Source organism: Podarcis liolepis (genome assembly GCF_965112155.1).
Source record: "Podarcis liolepis genome assembly, chromosome: 13".
Classification (NCBI taxonomy): domain Eukaryota; kingdom Metazoa; phylum Chordata; class Lepidosauria; order Squamata; family Lacertidae; genus Podarcis; species Podarcis liolepis.
In genome coordinates, this window is record NC_139573.1 from 26,550,860 (window position 1) to 26,569,169 (window position 18,310).

Below are 18,310 nucleotides of genomic sequence, written 5' to 3' on the forward strand. Positions count from 1 at the left end.
GTGGCTGGTGCTGTAGTTTCAATTACCCAGGTGTAATGGCAAGGACGTTTCACCATGGGTGCAAAACTGCAAAATAAATGGTTTTATATTGGCTGCAGAAAGGGAGTCATGTCTTCTACAACTAACAAATAATATACTGAGTCAAGGACTCTTACGGAATTAGTCAACAGCAATCCAAAACATAAATGTTCATGTCAGATACTGTATCCATCTTTTGAACAATGTTGTTTGTTTGTTTTTTTTTTAATGCATAATTGAGTTCCCTTCTCATAAACAGTGTAAAACATAATAGAATCAAAATAAGAATTATGAAAGCATGATATTCATGGGAGAACATGGGGTGCATTGCAGGGAATAGCAGTAATAATGGGGACAGCTGGATTTCAGAAAAACATGCCAAACATTGCTGCTCTTCTCATTAACAATTGTTCCCACTGAGGAATCTTCAATAAGATCCTAAATGAGTCAAAAAAATCCCTGGAAGGAGTAGAATTTTTAAAAATCTACTTTAAGCAATTTACCTAAAATCTGAGTGTACCTGCTTTTTCACATCCATTTCTAGAAGGTTCTTTCTTTCATGATGTTTGTAAGTCCAGGTGACGTCTTTCTGGCTTACCCATTGATATGTCCAAACTATTAAGAAGAAGGCTACGAAACACTGAATATATTCATTTGTATTTATATTTGTATCTGCACAGTCTCACAGACACATTCTCTCTCATATTCCAGGTTAATTGCATTATTCTTTTATTCTCAGTGGGGAAAGCCAAGCAGAACACAAAAGCCCCCAAGAGCCATTGTTGATTGCAAATGAAGTTTCTATTCAAGGGAGACTATTGGTCAGGTAGGAGAGAGAGGTAGAGCATAAACACTGAGGATGAAAGAATGAACAGATATCATCTTATTATTTGTCTCACATATTTAAAATGGCAGCCCTCCAGTCAGGAGAACCAATGTTATCATAATCTAACTATGCCTAATTTTCACAGAAATATAAAATAACATGGTAGACCTATTTCTGGACTGTGTGTCCTCAGACTTCAGGTGACTTCACATGACTGTTCAAGCCAAATATCACCTGCTATCTATATTCATGAAGGGTGGGATATAAACATTATTAATAGAAATGTCCATCTATAGATAGAGATATATTCTCTGAGCACAGAAATTTAATTAAGAATGAGCCAAAACATATCCAACCCAATTAGTTTCCACCTTTGTACGTGGCAAAAATGGCACACCCATTTTGGACTTTTTGTTCAGGGATTAGAAATAAGCTTCTAGAACACTAGCTTGGCTTCCCAGTGGCACTGATGATGGTGCTTCTCACAGTTGCTAATGACTAATGCTTTCCCATGGAATGTTGCTATATGGTGAATGCCATTGTTCTGAGGCGGCTCCTTCTGTGAGGGGTTCTGCAGCATTTTGAAGTTGCAAGAAGCCCAAATAAACATAGTGGTGCAAAGCATCCATTGATAGAAATGGTTCTGCCTCCAGTCAGAAAAGTGATCAGTATCTTTGGCATGAGAGTTGAGCTATAGCAAGTCTCCAGACAGGAGAGATTTCCCAGGAAGAAATACATGAGTGTGTGAAGATGCTGATCAAGAATCACTAGAATAATAATGAGGATGTTTCCAGCTGTGGTTATATAGGTAGAAACAATATAGCAAATAAAACTCACATATCTTCATTATTAAAGTACAAGAGGATGAATGCTATGGACTCTGTTTTATTTCCTTGTTTCTTATTGCTTTTCAGTTGCATCTAAATAAATCAGATGATATCTAGAAAAAATTAAGACTTGAATATTTGATGCGGAAATCACTGTAATTCATAGGGTAATATAAATGACATATCAAAAGATTTTTGTTTTCAAGTAACCCATTTTAAAGAGACATACAAAATTATGCTTTTATACTTTCAGCAGTTCTCGTTTTAATAAGATGCCTTGAGTCCCATCAAGGAAAAAGACAGGGAATAAATAAATAAGTAAATAAAAGAATAATAGCTTTCCACCACAAGAATGAGTTTCAAAGATTTACTGGAAACAGCCTTAAAATATTTACAAAGAAACAATACAAAATCCAAAGTAATGCATTGCTCTTTAACAGCAGTTGAGGAGAGTAAAGTGAGCTTCAGTCTATTTTAAGTTGATGCTGAGGCCTTACCTGGGTGATCAAAGTTTGTTCCAACACGAATCACATGGTTGCCCTTGGTTTTAGAACAAAACAACTACTGTAATCCTAAGTGGACAGCATCCAGTCTAAAATTGCTGCTAAGTATTGGAATAACTGTCAAATAGTGATTTTATGGGTATATGATTATTTAAAACCATTCAGTCAATAGTTATCTTGTTTAAGGCATACAATATTGTATAATGCATTTTATACAATTTTTCAATACATTGTGATCATATATAATATACACAATCAGCAAATCAATATACAAGGTTTTTGAGATATATAAAATGTAACAGCACATAGACAGTATCCATTAACAGCAAAATAAGAGTAGAGGCATATTCATCATGGTTTGTATCCATCTAAGAGCAGATCCACACCGAACATTCAAAACGCATCCAAAGTACACTTAAAGCACATGGTTTCTGCCAGAAAATTCTGGGAAATGTATTTGTTAAAAATGCAGAGAATTGTATCTCTGTAAATGGAAAAATGCAGTTCCCAAGGCTCTTTCGGGGAAAACATGTACCTTAAATATATGATATGGGTAGGCCCTTAGTCACAATCATAGCAGACCTATTAAAATTGATGGATTTAATTAGTCTTGTCCATGGATTTCAATGTATCTATGACTTAGTTGGATTCAAACCCATTCATGTAATTAAACACACAGATGTAAATAACAGATCTCTGTTACACCAGTCCTTATTTCTAGGATTCTCTGATATCAATGAATACAAGAAAAAAACCCAAATTGGCACAATGCTTTTCTAAGGGTGTCCTTTACATCTTTGTTCCTTAGGCTGTATATGAAGGGATTGGCCATTGGAGTTAGGATTGTGTACAAGAAGGAGAAAACCTTATTTAGTTCTTTGAATTTACCAGTTGTTGGTAAGATGTAGACAAACATTAAAGATCCATAGAAAACCGAAACAACGGTGAGATGAGAAGAGCAGGTGGAAAAGGCCTTTTGCCTCCCAGTCATAGATGGGATTTTTAGGATTGTACTGATGATAAAAATGTAAGATGTTACAGTTATGAGAAATGTGGGTAGAATTCCGATGGATGATGTTATGAAAGCAGCAGTTTCAATAACCCAGGTGTCACTGCAAGACAGTCTTACTAAAGGTGTAAAATCACAAAAGAAATGGTCAATTTGATATTGACTGCAGAAAGTGAGCTGGGTCAACAAAGATGTTAAGATGGTTATAAGCAGCGATCCAATTAACCAGGAGACTGAAACCAGCAGGATGCATGTTCTGTTGTCCATAAGCGTGACATAATGCAATGGTCTACATATGGCTAGGTAGCGATCATATGACATCACTGCCAAGAGGTAACATTCAGTAGCTGCCAGGGTGGAAAATATATGCATCTGTAAGATGCAGCCCACAATAGAAATGGTTTTGTCCCCTGTAAGAAAACTGTTCAGCATTCTGGGTAAGATATTTGAGGTGTAGCATATTTCCACAAATGATAAATTTGACAGAAAGAAATACATGGGAGTGTGAAGGTGCTGCTCAGCCATGACAAGTGCAACTATGAGGAGATTACCAGACAGAGTCACAATATAGATGACTAGAAATAACAAGAAGAGGAGTATATTCACATTTTCAACATTCCTAAATCCAAGGAGAAGGAATTCGGTGATACCTGTTACGTTTTGCCATTCTGAGTTTTTCAAATGCTGCATCTATAGATAGGAAGTAATATACTGAGTAATTGAAAAAATAGGTTTCCACCCACCCCCATCCCCACAAAAGAATTAAGCAACCATCACTCAACACACATACACCATTGTGCCATATACACGTAATTGAAGTCATTGAAAAATTAGGTTCCCCCCCATCCCCACACAAGAATTAAGCAACCATCACTCAGCACACATACACCAGTGCTTGCATTGTTTTTGCTGCATCTATTAACAAGTTGCTATGTAATGTGTGTTTTTTCACTTCTCGTGAGCTGCAGAAAATCCTTGACTCAGAAGAAAGGCACTGTCAAACTGCCACTATTCTGGAGGAGGTTCAATCACTGACAGGAAAATTCAGGGTGCAAAAGTGAAAAAGAAAATTGGTTGTGCAACAGATCTGCTTCCCTACAAATCCACAATAGGAGGAACTGCACTTAAAAGTGTGGGATAAAAATAAATTATTTTATATTGGCTCTAGAAAGAGAGTCATGTTTTCTATAAGCAAAAGGTAACATACTGAGTCAGAGATCCTTAAAAATTAGTCAAAAAAATAAATATTCATGTCTGATATCCATATTTTGAACAATGTTGTATGGTATAAAATTTGCAAAATTCTCCCTCTTATAAGCAGTGGAAAATCTAATTGAATAAAATTAAAAATTGTGAAACCCTGCGAATACTGGGAGAGAACTGGGTGCATTGCAAGGTAATCTGTAATAATGGTGAGCTTGCTATCGGGAAAACTTGCCTTTCTTTTCATTATGGATTGTTCCCATTGAAGAATTATCAACAAGATCCTAAATGAATCAAAAATTCCTGGAATGAATGTGAAAATTGGGGGGGGGGGGTACCTAAAGCAATTTCCCCCAAAATCTCAGTGTACCTGCTGCTGAGGGCAACACGTTTTCAAATCCATTTCTAGAAGGTTCTTTGTTTCATGATGTTTGAAAGGCCAGGTAACATCATTGATCTGTTTGTACTATAAAGAAGGCTCTGAAACGCTGAATATATTAATTTGTATTTATATTTGTATCTGCACAGTCTCACAGACACATTCTTTCTCATATTCCAGGTTAATTACATCATTCTTTTATTCTCAGTGGGAAAAGCTAAGCAGAACACAAAAGCCCCCAAGAACCATTGTTGACTGCAAATGAAGTTTCCACCCAAGGGAGACCACTGGTCAGGTGGGAGAGAGAGGCAGAGCATAAACATGTAGAATGAAAGAATGAACAGATATCATCTCATTATTTCTCTCACATGTTTGAAATGGCAGTCCTTCAGCCAGGAGAACTGATCTTATCATAATATAACTTACACCTAGTTCTCACAGAAATATAAAATGAAATGGTAAATCTATTTTTAGACTGTTTACCCCAAACCTCAAGTCTGGGCTCACATGAAAGCATTCCAGATCCCACCTGCTTTCTTTATTCATGAAGGGTTGTATATAAACATTATTAATAAATAAGTTTATCTATAGAAATACATTCTCTGATCACAGAAATTTAGCATGTCAAGTAGAAACATATAATTAAGAGCCTAAACATATCCACCCCAATTAGTTTCCACATTTGTACGTGGCAAAACTGGAACACCCATTTCATATATTTTGGGGGTGATGTTTTTCCTCACAGAACTAATGACTGGTGCTTTTCCATAGAATGATGCTATATAATGATGGGCATTGCTTTGAGGGGACTCCTAGTGGGAGGGAATCTGGTATCAAGAAACAAGTGTTGGCAAAAACAACCAAAACAAATGCTTGTGTTGAAGTTTCAGAACAATTTTCACTCCCGTTTATTCATCCCAACTCAGAAAAGAATGAGTTAAACTTTCAGTCTAGTGCACATTAATTTCAGCGTAGGTTAACATCTCACTATTCTGCTTGACAGCCCAGTTTTCTGTGTGCATGGAATTTATATTGTATTATTGAACATTGTGTCATTTGCGACTGCTCCTGCTGTTTAGGCTGGCATAGTCCAGAAATGGCTTTACTGTCTCCTCAGTAAGGAGTGGGCTTGAAGGAGAGATTGTGAAAGTCATACTAGTGGCTGGCATATGAGAGGATTTGAGTCCTACTGTCGGTTGAGGCTTACTTCAGAATTCAGAATAGGGAAGGATGAAAAAATTGTTTGGTCTGCTCTTCACAATGAAAATATTTTGTGTTTCCAAATGTGATTGTGGATAAGAATGCAACTCACATGCTTCTCTAGATTTTGCAGTGCAGTTTCAATGAGAAAAAGCATATGCAAAAGATACCTACTTGATTAAGATTTCAACTAAATACATCATGTGGATATAATAGAAGACAATGAAAAACATTGAAATAGTTAAATCTATGTTAATGAAGCATCCTCATCATCCCCCACATTATCCTCAATCTTAATGAATTCTATGAATCATCTTAAATAAAGTATTCTTTATTGCTTCCTTCACTTCTTTGTTCCTCAAACTGTATACAAGGGGGTTGACCAGTGGGGTGAGCAAAGTATAGAACAGAGAGAATACTTTCTTCAACTCACTCAGATAACTCTTGTTTGGTAATACATAGACTATCATCAGGGAGCCATAGAAGCAAGCAACCACTGTCAGGTGAGAGGAACATGTAGAAAATGCTTTTTGTTTCCCAGTGGTGGATGGGATCCTTAAAATGCTCTTGATAATACAAACATAAGATGCCACGGTTATTAAAAGAGGGGGCAGAGTGCCTATGGAGGAGAAAATGAAGGCTGTCATTTCAGCCACTTTGGTGTCATCGCAGGAAAGTCTTATCAATGGGGTGAAATCACAGAAGAAATGGTTTATTTTGTTGGCCCCACAGAAACCCAGGTGAGATACCAAGAATATCATGACATTGATAGGTAGTGACCCACTGATCCATGATCCAGCAATCAGCAGAAAGCAAATTCTTCCATTCATGAGTATTGCATAATGCAATGGCTTACATATTGCTAAGTAGCGATCGTAAGACATCACTGCTAGAAAGTAGCATTCTGTAGTTGCAAGAAGCCCAAAGAAATATAGCTGTGCAAAACATCCATTAATAGAAATGGTTCTGTCTCCAGTCAGAAAACTGACCAGCATCCTCGGCATGACAGTTGAGCTGTAACAAGTCTCCAGGCATGACAGGTTTCCCAGGAAGAAATACATGGGTGTGTGAAGATGCTGATCAAGAATCACTAGAATAATAATGAGGATGTTTCCAGCCATGGTTGCAAGGTAGACTGGTAGAAACAGTATGAAAAGTAGTATCGGTGCATCATCACTATTGAAGTCCAGGAGAATAAATGCCACAGGGGCTGTCTGATTTCCTTCTTTTCGTTTCATGTTGAGGTGTATCTAAATAACATCAGGCAGTGTTAATAAAGCTTTGCACTTGTAGAACCAATGCAGGAGTTTCTGTAACTCAGCTGAGCAAACCACATTATATATAGGTTAAATAAACAATTCTACTATATTATGAAGTTGACATTCAAATGAGCACAACATGTAATTATTTGCTAAGACTGTATTCCTGTCAATGCATAGAAACTTTGCAGGTGGGATCACATTAGAAGAGAAAAGTCTCCCTGTTTCTACTCAGCACCTATTGAGGGTGATTTCATTTCATTTATTTTACAAAAGAAACACTGCATTTCAACTGCATTCAGTCCTTTAACATTATGTGCAGTTAAAGGCCAAAGACAACAATCCAAATAAATTGATGTTTACATTTGAGGATGGGATTTGTGGAAAATTCTCAATGTTCTTTGCTTTCAGTGTTAGTTTCACCAAAAAAATGTGTAACTCATTGGTTTCTCAGGGATATTTCTACCAAATATAGCTCACATACATTAGTCAGCCGAACAGATAAAGGGCTGCTTTCAAGTTCATGGGTGAGGCAAAACTTATGTGAATGCTATGCATCAGCTGCTTCAATTTCTATGCTGGCAGCAACTAAAGTAAATAGTATGTTTGTATGGATAATTTCAATAAAGGAGCTTACATAGCTCATCTGTGCAAGCTCTGTATTAAACAATACAGCAGCATGTAAGAGCTCACCAGTATCTAGACACACAAATCCATATGCACATTTAGAGACATCTTAATTTCTAATATCATGCAGAATTGATCTCATTGGCAAGCAGTTGGCAACAAATATAATGCAGTATGAAATAAAAGAGAGGGTGAAGTTCTGCCAATTGTGTGACCAGGCAGTGACAGCCCCAGCCCCCAGGGACCATAAGGAAAGAATAAAGACTCTGATGATGTTATATGGAATTACAATTAGGCTACAACTTTATTAAACTTCTGAATGTAGGAAGACCTTGGCTTAGGCTGTGGGTGTGTATCCCTCCCAACCCCCCAGCCAGGGGGAGCTGGGGCTCATCAGGGTAAATGGGATATGGGGGTGCTCTGCAAGACATAAGTGTAGCAGGCAGCCCAGCCCATATTCCCGCATGCAGGGTAGTTTACTGACAACCTTTCAGTGGCCAGTGACACCCATTATATATAACCCCTTTAAGAGGAGACCCTGGAATTGCCGCTGCAGGGGGGAGTGAATCACCACTTCACGCCCTCCCCCCATACAGGGAAGAAAAGACTAAAGGATTCCACCCAAGGCCATAACCGCCAAAGTTGTGACGAACTGCTACAGGGAAGACGAAACCTGCCAATGCAGGAAAATTTCTTCCCGGTCCTTCAACAGCAACCAGTCAAAGACCGTAGCAGCGCCCGCTAAACAGGAAGAAAAAGTTAACCTGCAAACAAGAGAACATTAAACTAAGGGAGGGTAGAGAGGGTGAATCTCCTAAGCCGACTGCCTGGATACTGTTGGCTCCACCTCCCAGCAATGAAACTTGACTACAGAAGCTGGGCATGAACCTCCAAAGATTAACACTGAGAGGCAGGCCAGTCCCTGTTTGCCAGTAAGTTCCCTGGGAACTGTAGCACCGTGCGCAATCCTGTAAAGGGCTCCCACTATGTAAAGTGTGAGTGCTCACTATCAAACTTAAGAATTGTCTGATAAAAGAGCCTAAATGATTGAAAATGCATACTTGTTCACCAACAGACTCAAAAACTACTAGGAACACCTCCAGATGACCTATTTGCTGAGTATTCATCCTAATTTGTTTGCACATAGTTTATTCAGGGTTGGATTTATTGAGCATTTGTTCTCATTTGTTTGTCAGGCTGTAATAAAACAATGAATGTTCACCTTGATTTCCTGTTAATAATTAATTCATCAAAATATTGGTCTATTACTCCATTGTCAAACTATAAAACCAGTTGAAAACCGTAGAACTCAATGTCAGTTTTCATGATGTTTCTGCATCTTGAAAGTGAGCATTTCTGATTACATTTTCTCTGTGCATCCATTTAATGAATGAACAGCTACAAGGGCTTGTGTGTTTTTCTGTACACGTGTGTGTGTGTCTGTGTGACAGAGAGAGAAGAGAGAGAGAGAGAGAGAGAGAGAGAGAGAGCGCGCGCGCGCACTGGACTGGAAAGATGATAAACAAAATGTGAAAAGAGAAATATGAAAACTGTAGTCAGTCACTATGATTATTGCATGACATTCCTGTGACTGGAGTCAAGATTGTGCCTGAGCATGATCTGCTGCCCAGTCTTGCTGCTATTGATGCTGCTGCAGTCTCACACCTCTCCTGCCTCTAGCATTGAGTACCTGGTTCCTATGTTTGTGTGTAAGAGCAGTCTGAGATATTACCTGTTTTCATCCTGATGCTCTGTCAAATAAAACTATTTAATTTAAACAGCTGAAATCTAAATGGGAATTGAAAAATAAATATAAAAGAATACTTCACCCAGGCTGTGATCAGGTCACAGGCAAAGAGTGTTCAGGAATCCTGGAGCATGGGAATAGTTGGACACATAACATAATTTCTGTTGATCTTCATCAGTTGTATGTTAGGTAGAAGCCATTATATTAGTGAAACATCATTATATCCAACACTTCAAAGCTGTCTAGGTGTCTCTGACACCTTGACAATCTTGCCCTATACTGAAAATGTGGATGAATGTTTTGCGAGATCCCTCCCCCTGCATAATACAATTCATCTATAGGTCATATATATATATATCCAAACCAATTAATCAACCTGAAAAAAATCTCAGTAAGAAATGTAAAAGAAGAAGAAAACACTAAAACCATAAGGGAAATTAATGAGTAAAGTAGAAATTCCTAACAATCAAGAATCAACAAAGGCAAGAAAAAAATAGAAGACACTCAAGGGAGGGAGAGCAATAAGTGCACTTAAGATAATGAGGAAAAATGTATTACTATGTATGTTTGGGGTGAGTGGGGGGTATATGAATGAAAGAAAGAGATGCGTCTGAGGGGAAAACAAGGGGGTGCATACCCCTAAATATTTTGTGAATCTTTGTACTTTTGTCCATTTAATGCATTTATTTTTCCTGATTTGAACTATAAAATGAGAGAACTCCTAAACATTTTTTGAGGGGGGGGGAAGCACTCATGAGGGGTTTCATGTAACTCACCCTGACAGCTTTCCTTGAAGGGTTAAGAGGGAATAAAATGGTCAACTAAAAAGGAATGAGGTAAGCAAAAAGCAAAAACTCACATGAGGAGTCCTCTAGCAATCCAGTAAAAAGTTCAGGTGGTTAGCAATGGAAGACCAAGGCAGCAACAGCAAACTTTGCTGGTTGTAAGCAAGCAATATTTGTGACATTGCATGGTCATGGGATACATTCACCGAGGCATCCATCCTAGCTTCTGATTTCACAATTCTGTGGCAACATGCCATAGTTTTAACTCTCATCTTAAAATGGCAGGTTGCCCCCCCTTTTCTTTCTTATCATTGGATTATTTAGACATGAAGAAGAAAATTATGTGATCTGGCTGAGAGTGCAACAAATGTGATATTTACATGACCAAAAAATCCAATAAATAGGTCATGAGAATACTGGTAAATTCTATAGCTATTTCCAGATAATTTTATTTTACCAAACAAGTTTTTCTGTAGCTGACTTGTAGCTAAACAGTAGATAGGTAGCCGTGTTGGTCTGCCATAGTCAAAATAAAAAATTCCTTCCAGTAGCACCTTAAAGACCAACTAAGTTAGTTCTAAGAACTAACTTAGTTGGTCTTTAAGGTGCTACTGGAAGGAATTTTTTATTTTGATTGTAGCTAAACAAACACTCTGGTTCTGGTGTGGGTGTTGGATGCTTACAGCAGGGAAGGAAAATCTATGGCCCTCCAGGTGTGTCTGCATGACAGCTCCAATAACCCCTGACCTATGCTTATTAGATCTGACAAAAGTTGGAACCTAACAATATCTGGAAGGCAACACTTTTCAATCCTTGGACTCCAGCTACCACACAAGATTATTAACAGAAAGCAGGTGTCATTTGCATACCCAGGCACATGATGCTTGCTATCTGGTGCAGGGTCTCAGTATGAAATAAGACATAGGACATTGATGTTGGGTGGAAATTGGCCACAACTTTTATTGATTGCAGATGGAATAGGCTTTGGCCAAAGTCATTGGGTACGTATCTTGTATCAAGCAGCCCGACTGCTGGTTGATAAGTAGGTGTAGAAAGGGGGGGGTCACCTGCCAGGGCCACCTTTTGGAAGGTTGCTATGGCCTGTTGGCCCCTGTGTGGGCTCTCAGGTAGAGACAGCCCTCCCTGGCCCCTTTACCTGATCAGCTAAGTATACAACCCAATGCCTTAACCACCCAAGTTGTGATGTTTTCTATGAGGTAGGTAAAAATCTACAGACCAGCCAATTTGTCTGCAGGAAAAATCCTCCCTGGCCCTGAATATGGTGACAACAAATACCATAGCAAGGTCCACATTGTCCTGCCCACACATCTTTGGACAGGACTACATACAGATTATATACAAATGGGAGAGTGGGTGGTGAATCCTGTGGTAAGGTTCAAAACGGGAGAGGCTCAGGGTGTGCCCCCCTGTTTAAGGCACTGCAACCCTGCTCATAGAGGTGACCTGACTGGCTAATATTTTTATCTCCCTGAATATCTGTGTGAGTGGTACTGTTAGCCACCAATCCTAGGGGGGGGGGGGGGGTTCCAAAACCCAGTGACCCTGATTTCACTGCTCATGAATGGGACAAAGAAATAGAGGTGAGGTTCAACTTAACCCTAGATCATGGCATTGTTTATTATTGTTATGTTTTGATCAGTCTTCTTCCTCATTAATATTTCCTGTGGGATTAGAGTTTTGCTTAAGTCTAACAGGATGCCCCAGTGGTTTTTCTCTTAATTTCCCTTCTTCCTTGGAGACTCTTGTGCCATTGATTATCATGCTTGCAGTTTAAACTCTTCCTTACTGAAATTAATAGTCTGTAAATTAACAGGCCATGAGGCAGTTGATATTTAAAAGACATTTATTTTTTTAGTAACGAACTCTGTTAAATGCTTTAAAGTGGCATGCTGCAATGCTGTGAGGAATCTAATTGGATGTCTTGTCAACAAACCACAGACTTAATAACTTCTCCAACTGTAAAATCCTGGATTATGGGCAAAGTATAAGGTAGGATGAATAATGAAGGAAAAGATGAAAACTGAGACAGCAGTAATAATAGTTCTCTTTAATAAATGTTGGAATGGATGAAAATGCAGGACTGGGTCAGCACTGCTTTTAAAATTGTCCCGTGTGACAAAAGCAGCAGGAGAAATGAGACATATCTAAAGAGATTTATCATTGTTGGAAGTTAAAAGAAATGTGCAAAAATTAGACACCTTTAAGGTCAACTGGTTCTTTTTCTAGTGGGACAATTAAACACATTCTTACTTTTTAAAATTTCCCATGGAAATCAAGAGGTCTTTGAACTAATGTATGATGATGCTTATGAGTCCTGCTCTTAAGATCCAGAGTAGGAGAAAGCAGGAGAGACTGGGAAGACCTGCATTCAAGCTCCTATTTATGTTGCCCCGTTTTCAGGGACAATTTTTTTTGTTTGTTATTTCTTCAGGTGATGGTAATATGTGGATCTTGTTTTGTTTTGCTTTGCTTTTAGAAGCATAGTTTAGCCTCCTCTCTCGAGAAAGTGTAGTGGTTCTTTTCTGAGTCTGGAGAGCTAACATGTTTCTCCATAATGCCTCTTGTCTTTCAAGTAGAGATATTTCCCATTCTGCATCTGTAATGGAATTGTATCAAACGTGTTTTTAATACATTAATTAATTAATTAATTTTATCACTTATGTGTTTGTTTCCCTAGGAGCCTTTAGAAGGAAGGATGGAATATCACAGCAGCAGCAACAACAACAGCTAGGCTGTAGCACACTGCAGATAATGTTGCTGTGCATCAGAGAATGTTGCTGTGCATCAGAATGTTGCTGTGCATCAGTACCATTCACATCATTCAGTTTTAAGCATTCAACTGTGCTTAAGACTCATTGCTTTGATTGCTCTTCTGAATTGTGAAATTCAAGGCCAACCCATAATATTTGCAATATTGTGTTCCTCTCTTATTTGCACCAGATTATATGTCTGAATATGTTTTACCCAAAGATGCAACTTCTAAGCAGCACCGATAAGGAAAATCAGCCTAATGTGACCGAGTTTGTCCTTATAGGATTTAGTAATCTCCGAGAGCTGCAAATTCTTCTCTTCTTGCTTTTTTTGCTTTTCTACATGGTTACCTTGGTTGGGAACATTCTCATTGTCATGCTTGTTATAGCTGATAAACAACTTCATACCCCCATGTACTTCTTCCTTGGGAATTTTTCTGGCCTGGAGACCTGCTATAGTTCTACTATTCTGCCCAAGACTCTGGCCAGCCTTTTAACTGGTGACAGATCTATTCAATTCAATCTCTGCTTTGTTCAGCACTATTTCTTTGCATCATTTGGGGCAGCTGAGTGCTATCTCTTATCTGTGATGTCCTATGATCGCTATTTAGCTATATGCCGACCCTTGCATTATGCAACCCATATGAATGGTAAGTTCTGTGTGAAGTTAGTTGGTGTGTCTTTCATCAGTGGATTTCTGGCCATTTTCATAACAATATCATTAGTGTCCAGGTTAGCTTTCTGTGGCCCCAATGAAATAAATCATTTCTTTTGTGATGTCTTTCCACTCATAGAATTGTCTTGCAGTGACACTAGTCTTTTGAGGATTTTGATATTCCTTGTTGCTTCTGTATTCACCGGTCCTCCATTTTTGCTGACATTGATATCGTATGCTTCCATTATCACTGCCATATTGAGAATCAAGTCCACCAGTGGCAGACAAAAGGCCTTTTCTACTTGCTCATCTCATCTTATTGTGGTCACAATTTTCTATTCCACAATAGCCATTGTCTATGTGTTACCAAACACTGTCACACTGAGAGACCTTAACAAAGTATTCTCTGTCTTCTATGCTGTCCTGACTCCCATGATAAATCCACTTGTCTACAGCCTGAGAAACAAAGAAGTAAAGAAGGCACTGAAGAGACAGATTCGTCAGTTGCTTGTAGATATGTAGCTCAAACAAGATGAATCCATATGTTTTCATGCACCAAATAGGAAATTGGATTTTATCAGACTGTATCACAATAAATAAATAAATCACTGCTCAATTTCAAAACCAGTTTATCTTGACACATGGGAAACATCCCAATCTTGCACGTGAACGCAGATCTACCCACCATGGAGAAAGTGGAAAGAAATAAGATTCACACACACTCTCTCATAATGATGGAACAGGGGTCATCCAATTAAGTTGAAGGGTGGGTGATTCAGGACAAGTAAAAGGATACACTTTCATACAGCACATAGTTTAACTATAATGGCCATTCACCAATCCAGCAGTGGGCGATGTTTGTGACCCAGTGCAAGGCTCCTCCATCATCCCACAGACATGGCTCTTTCTTCCTGCCCATTGCCACGTCCCCAACAGCCGTCACGGTGGCCTCTGGGTTCCCACCAAACCCAGATTCAAATTCAGTCAATCTGCAGGGGCCGGGGGCTGGGGTAACAGGAGCAGACTATGCCAAGGGAAATTTCACTCTGGTCCGCTTGTATAAAAGGGGGCCAAAGCAATCAGCAGCATGAATCTACCAACTAGTAATGTAGTGATGAAGCATTCATGCTGAATTTATATATCATTTAATATTGACTTGTAATTAACATAGTGACTGTTTCAGAATTAATGAATTAAGCCAAGTAGGCAATCAGTCAGCCAAATCTGAGTGCATCATCCAAGTCCTTTGCCTCTTTGTGTTAGAATGCCTGCAAGGTAACATTTCATTCTCAATGGCAGCAGCTTGGGGTTTGGATCCTGAAAGCATCAAGGCCATGGCATTCCAAAGCATGTTTGGGCTCAGTCAAAATTCCAGCCTTGTTCATCGGCCTCTTGGTCAAGCGGTTTTATATTTCACACAGGGGCAGGGAATGGCATATCCAAATTAAGCCAGGAAAGGGATTTAATTTAAGGAAGGGGTGGGGGAAATTCAGGTCTGGGAGCCAAATGTTGCCTTCCAGGCCTCTCTGTTTGGCATTTGGAACCCACCACAGTCAACTCCTCTTTTGCCAGGCCACATTCCTCACACACCTTGTGTATTTTTTGCAATACAGTGGTATGTCGGGTTACAGACGCTTCAGGTTACAGATGCTTCAGGTTACAGACTCCGCTAACCCAGAAATAGTACCTCGGGTTAAGGACTTTGCTTCAGGATGAGAACAGAAATTGCATGGCAGCGGTGCTGCAGCAGCAGGAGGCCCCATTAGCTAAAGTGGTACCTCAGGTTAAGAACAGTTTCAGGTTAAGAACAGACCTCCAGAATGAATTAAGTTCTTAACCCGAGGTACCACTGTATCCTTGGATATTCCCTGCCTTGCTGGAATGTGTCCTTGCACTCTAATGACACTTGCTTGTTCAGATGGATGGTGGAGATGGGTGTGAGAGTGTGTGTATCCACTAGGCTACTGTATAAACATAAAATCCATCTCTCCACCCTCTTTTTGCTTCTGACTCTATCTACCACTGCCATGTGCCTGTTTGCCAGAATTGGAGATTGCCCACTCCTGAATTAAGATGCTCAGCAGACATCATTAAAGAAAATAAATGTATATATTGCTGATTGCTCCCTGTCCTGTAAATTCCCCTTGAGTGCAGAATGCACTAGTAATAAGGAGGGGCATCTTATAATAATCACTACCAAGGAGAATCTAATCTTAATGTATAAAAGGCAACTCACATTCAAAAGATTCTTTCAGATGTGATAGGCTCCTTTCTGTATTTTCTCCAGTAATATAATAATAATGGACATGGTTCTGTTAGCATCTGCCTAGAAATATATATTTGGACCTTGAGATCCAGATTAAGTAGGGTTGTCTCCCTTTATCTGTTTAGAGAAAGAGACATGAAGGTGGAAAGGAACCTGGCGACATTTAGGAGGTTTCAATTAACACGTTTCTTGATTTTGACTTTCAGTGCTGCCCACATTTTTTTCTTCAGACTAAGTACTGCAATGTATTAAATGAAAGAACAGCAGAAGAATCACAAAGGAGATGTTAGATAGTATGGGTAAGACTATCCAGCATGACAAAACAAATTCTATAGATGAAGAACTTCTAATGAAATTATGTGTTGGTTGCTGAAACGTTGGACAAAATTAACCAATGTGAATCAGTTATGAATACCCAATTAAAGGTATGTGGCCTTTTACTCTCTTTTGAAATATATAAAATGCATGCAATATAGTACTTAACAATGCTTAGAATTACAAGGGTGCAAGGCTGCTGGAGGTGTGAGTTAGATGGAGGAATGGAAATTTGGCAGGCTGGATTTCTAATGCAGATATTGTAGTTCCATTAGGAAACAGGAAAGCCATATTCCATTTGAGAAATGAAATTATCATTGTTGGAACTATAAACTCTTGCAAAAGCTAGCCAGGTTAAAAGTTGATGCAGCTGAACAATTATCATATGGAGAACAAAGGAAATGTGCTCCTTTTGAAGTGTTAGGATCCAAGATATAAAAACCATTTAATTTTGCCATGAACTTGTTTCTTTTTTACAGGTGCAGTTATATGAAAATAAAGAACAGCTAAATCATACACATGTAACTGAATTTATTCTTCTGGGATTTGGAGATCACCACCAGGCACTGCTGATTCTTCTTTTCCTTTTGTTCCTTTTCATCTACATTGTGACGATGGCTGGGAACATCCTCATCATTTTACTAGTTGCCACTGACCGACACCTTCACACCCCAATGTACTTCTTCCTTGGGAACCTCTCATGCTTGGAGACCTTCTGCAGCTCAAACATCTTGCCAAGAATGTTATCCAGTTTCCTTACGGGAAGGAAAGTGATTTCAGTCAATGCATGTTTTGTGCAACATTACTTCTTTGGTTTTTTTGGAGGTGTGGAATGCTACTTATTATCAGCAATGTCCTATGACCGGTACTTAGCTATATGTAAACCTCTCCATTATGTCACCATGATGAATGGCAAATTGTGTTTCCAACTCATAGTCAGCTCTTGGTTTAGTGGTTTTCTGTCAATTACTATGACAACGATTATCATGTCCAAGTTAGTTTTCTGTGGTGACAATAAAATTGACCATTTCTTTTGTGACACCTTCCCCATCATAGAACTATTTTGTGGTGACACTAGCACCTTAAAGTGGTATATATATGTTTTATGCTCTGCATTCACCTTTCCCCCATCTATATTGACCTTCACATCATATACTTTCATAATTATAGCCATAATGAAAATCCCTTCTGCAACCGGAAAACAAAAAGCATTTTCTACCTGTTCCTCCCATCTCTTGGTAGTTACAATTTTCTATGGCACACTGATGGCTGTCTATGTGATTCCGAACACTGACAGACTGAATGCCCTTCACAAAGTCTTCTCTATCTGTTATACCATCCTGACTCCCATGATCAATCCCATCATATATAGTTTAAGAAATAAAGAAGTAAAGGAAGCATTGAGAAGACATATTTCATTCCTAGTAGTGCAAAATGAGAAGAAAAGACAGACTTAAGATTTGCTAAAGGTGTTGTTTTCTCAAAAGTGACTTCAAATTTTATAGCATCACTAAACATATATGCTTTCATTTTTATAGATAAATGTGCTCCTTTTTTGTGCACATTAGAACAGCACACACACACACACACACACACACACACACACACACACTGAATGTGGAATGCCAGAATCTGGACTAGTTCCATCCCAAATTTAGCAAATTTCTAGCCTCCTTCCACAGGCTGAATCTAGCTAGAGAACCACAGAAATACCTGGGTAGGCCTTGCTCTATATTTTCAGTCAGGAGAGTGGTACAAGTTTATAAGAAACTACATTTTCTTTCCCAGGAATCATGCATCTCACACACACAACTAAACTTTGATGCTTTCACTTGGTTACTGTTAGATCAGAATTGTATGTGGGATTTTTCTAATCTTTTCTTCATTACCTTTTATCCTCCTGTTTTACCTTTCATTTTT

The 18,310-nt window shown here is 38.8% G+C and overlaps 4 protein-coding genes across 4 annotated transcripts; 2 read left to right on the plus strand and 2 right to left on the minus strand.

Annotated features, from left to right (window-relative positions):
• Positions 1-2,907: 2,907 nt before the first annotated feature.
• Positions 2,908-3,873, minus strand: LOC310691661 (olfactory receptor 2AP1-like; the record flags this gene model as incomplete). Its single annotated transcript, XM_083471520.1, has 1 exon — positions 2,908-3,873. One exon carries the CDS (start codon positions 3,871-3,873, stop codon positions 2,908-2,910), a length of 966 nt encoding a protein of 321 aa, XP_083327646.1.
• A 2,385-nt stretch (positions 3,874-6,258) lies between these two features.
• LOC310691112 (olfactory receptor 5AP2-like) lies at positions 6,259-7,182 on the minus strand (the record flags this gene model as incomplete). The annotated part of the gene is made up of 1 exon (XM_083470715.1): positions 6,259-7,182. The coding sequence occupies exon 1, from the start codon at positions 7,084-7,086 to the stop codon at positions 6,259-6,261; it is 828 nt and encodes a 275-aa protein (XP_083326841.1). The 5' UTR covers positions 7,087-7,182.
• A 6,192-nt stretch (positions 7,183-13,374) lies between these two features.
• Positions 13,375-14,331, plus strand: LOC310691662 (olfactory receptor 5AR1-like; the record flags this gene model as incomplete). The annotated part of the gene is made up of 1 exon (XM_083471521.1): positions 13,375-14,331. The coding sequence occupies one exon, from the start codon at positions 13,375-13,377 to the stop codon at positions 14,329-14,331; it is 957 nt and encodes a 318-aa protein (XP_083327647.1).
• A 332-nt stretch (positions 14,332-14,663) lies between these two features.
• On the plus strand, positions 14,664-17,847 carry LOC310691664 (olfactory receptor 5AR1-like; the record flags this gene model as incomplete). Its single annotated transcript, XM_083471530.1, has 2 exons — positions 14,664-14,819; positions 16,870-17,847. 2 exons carry the CDS (start codon positions 14,664-14,666, stop codon positions 17,845-17,847), a joined length of 1,134 nt encoding a protein of 377 aa, XP_083327656.1.
• Positions 17,848-18,310: the final 463 nt, after the last annotated feature.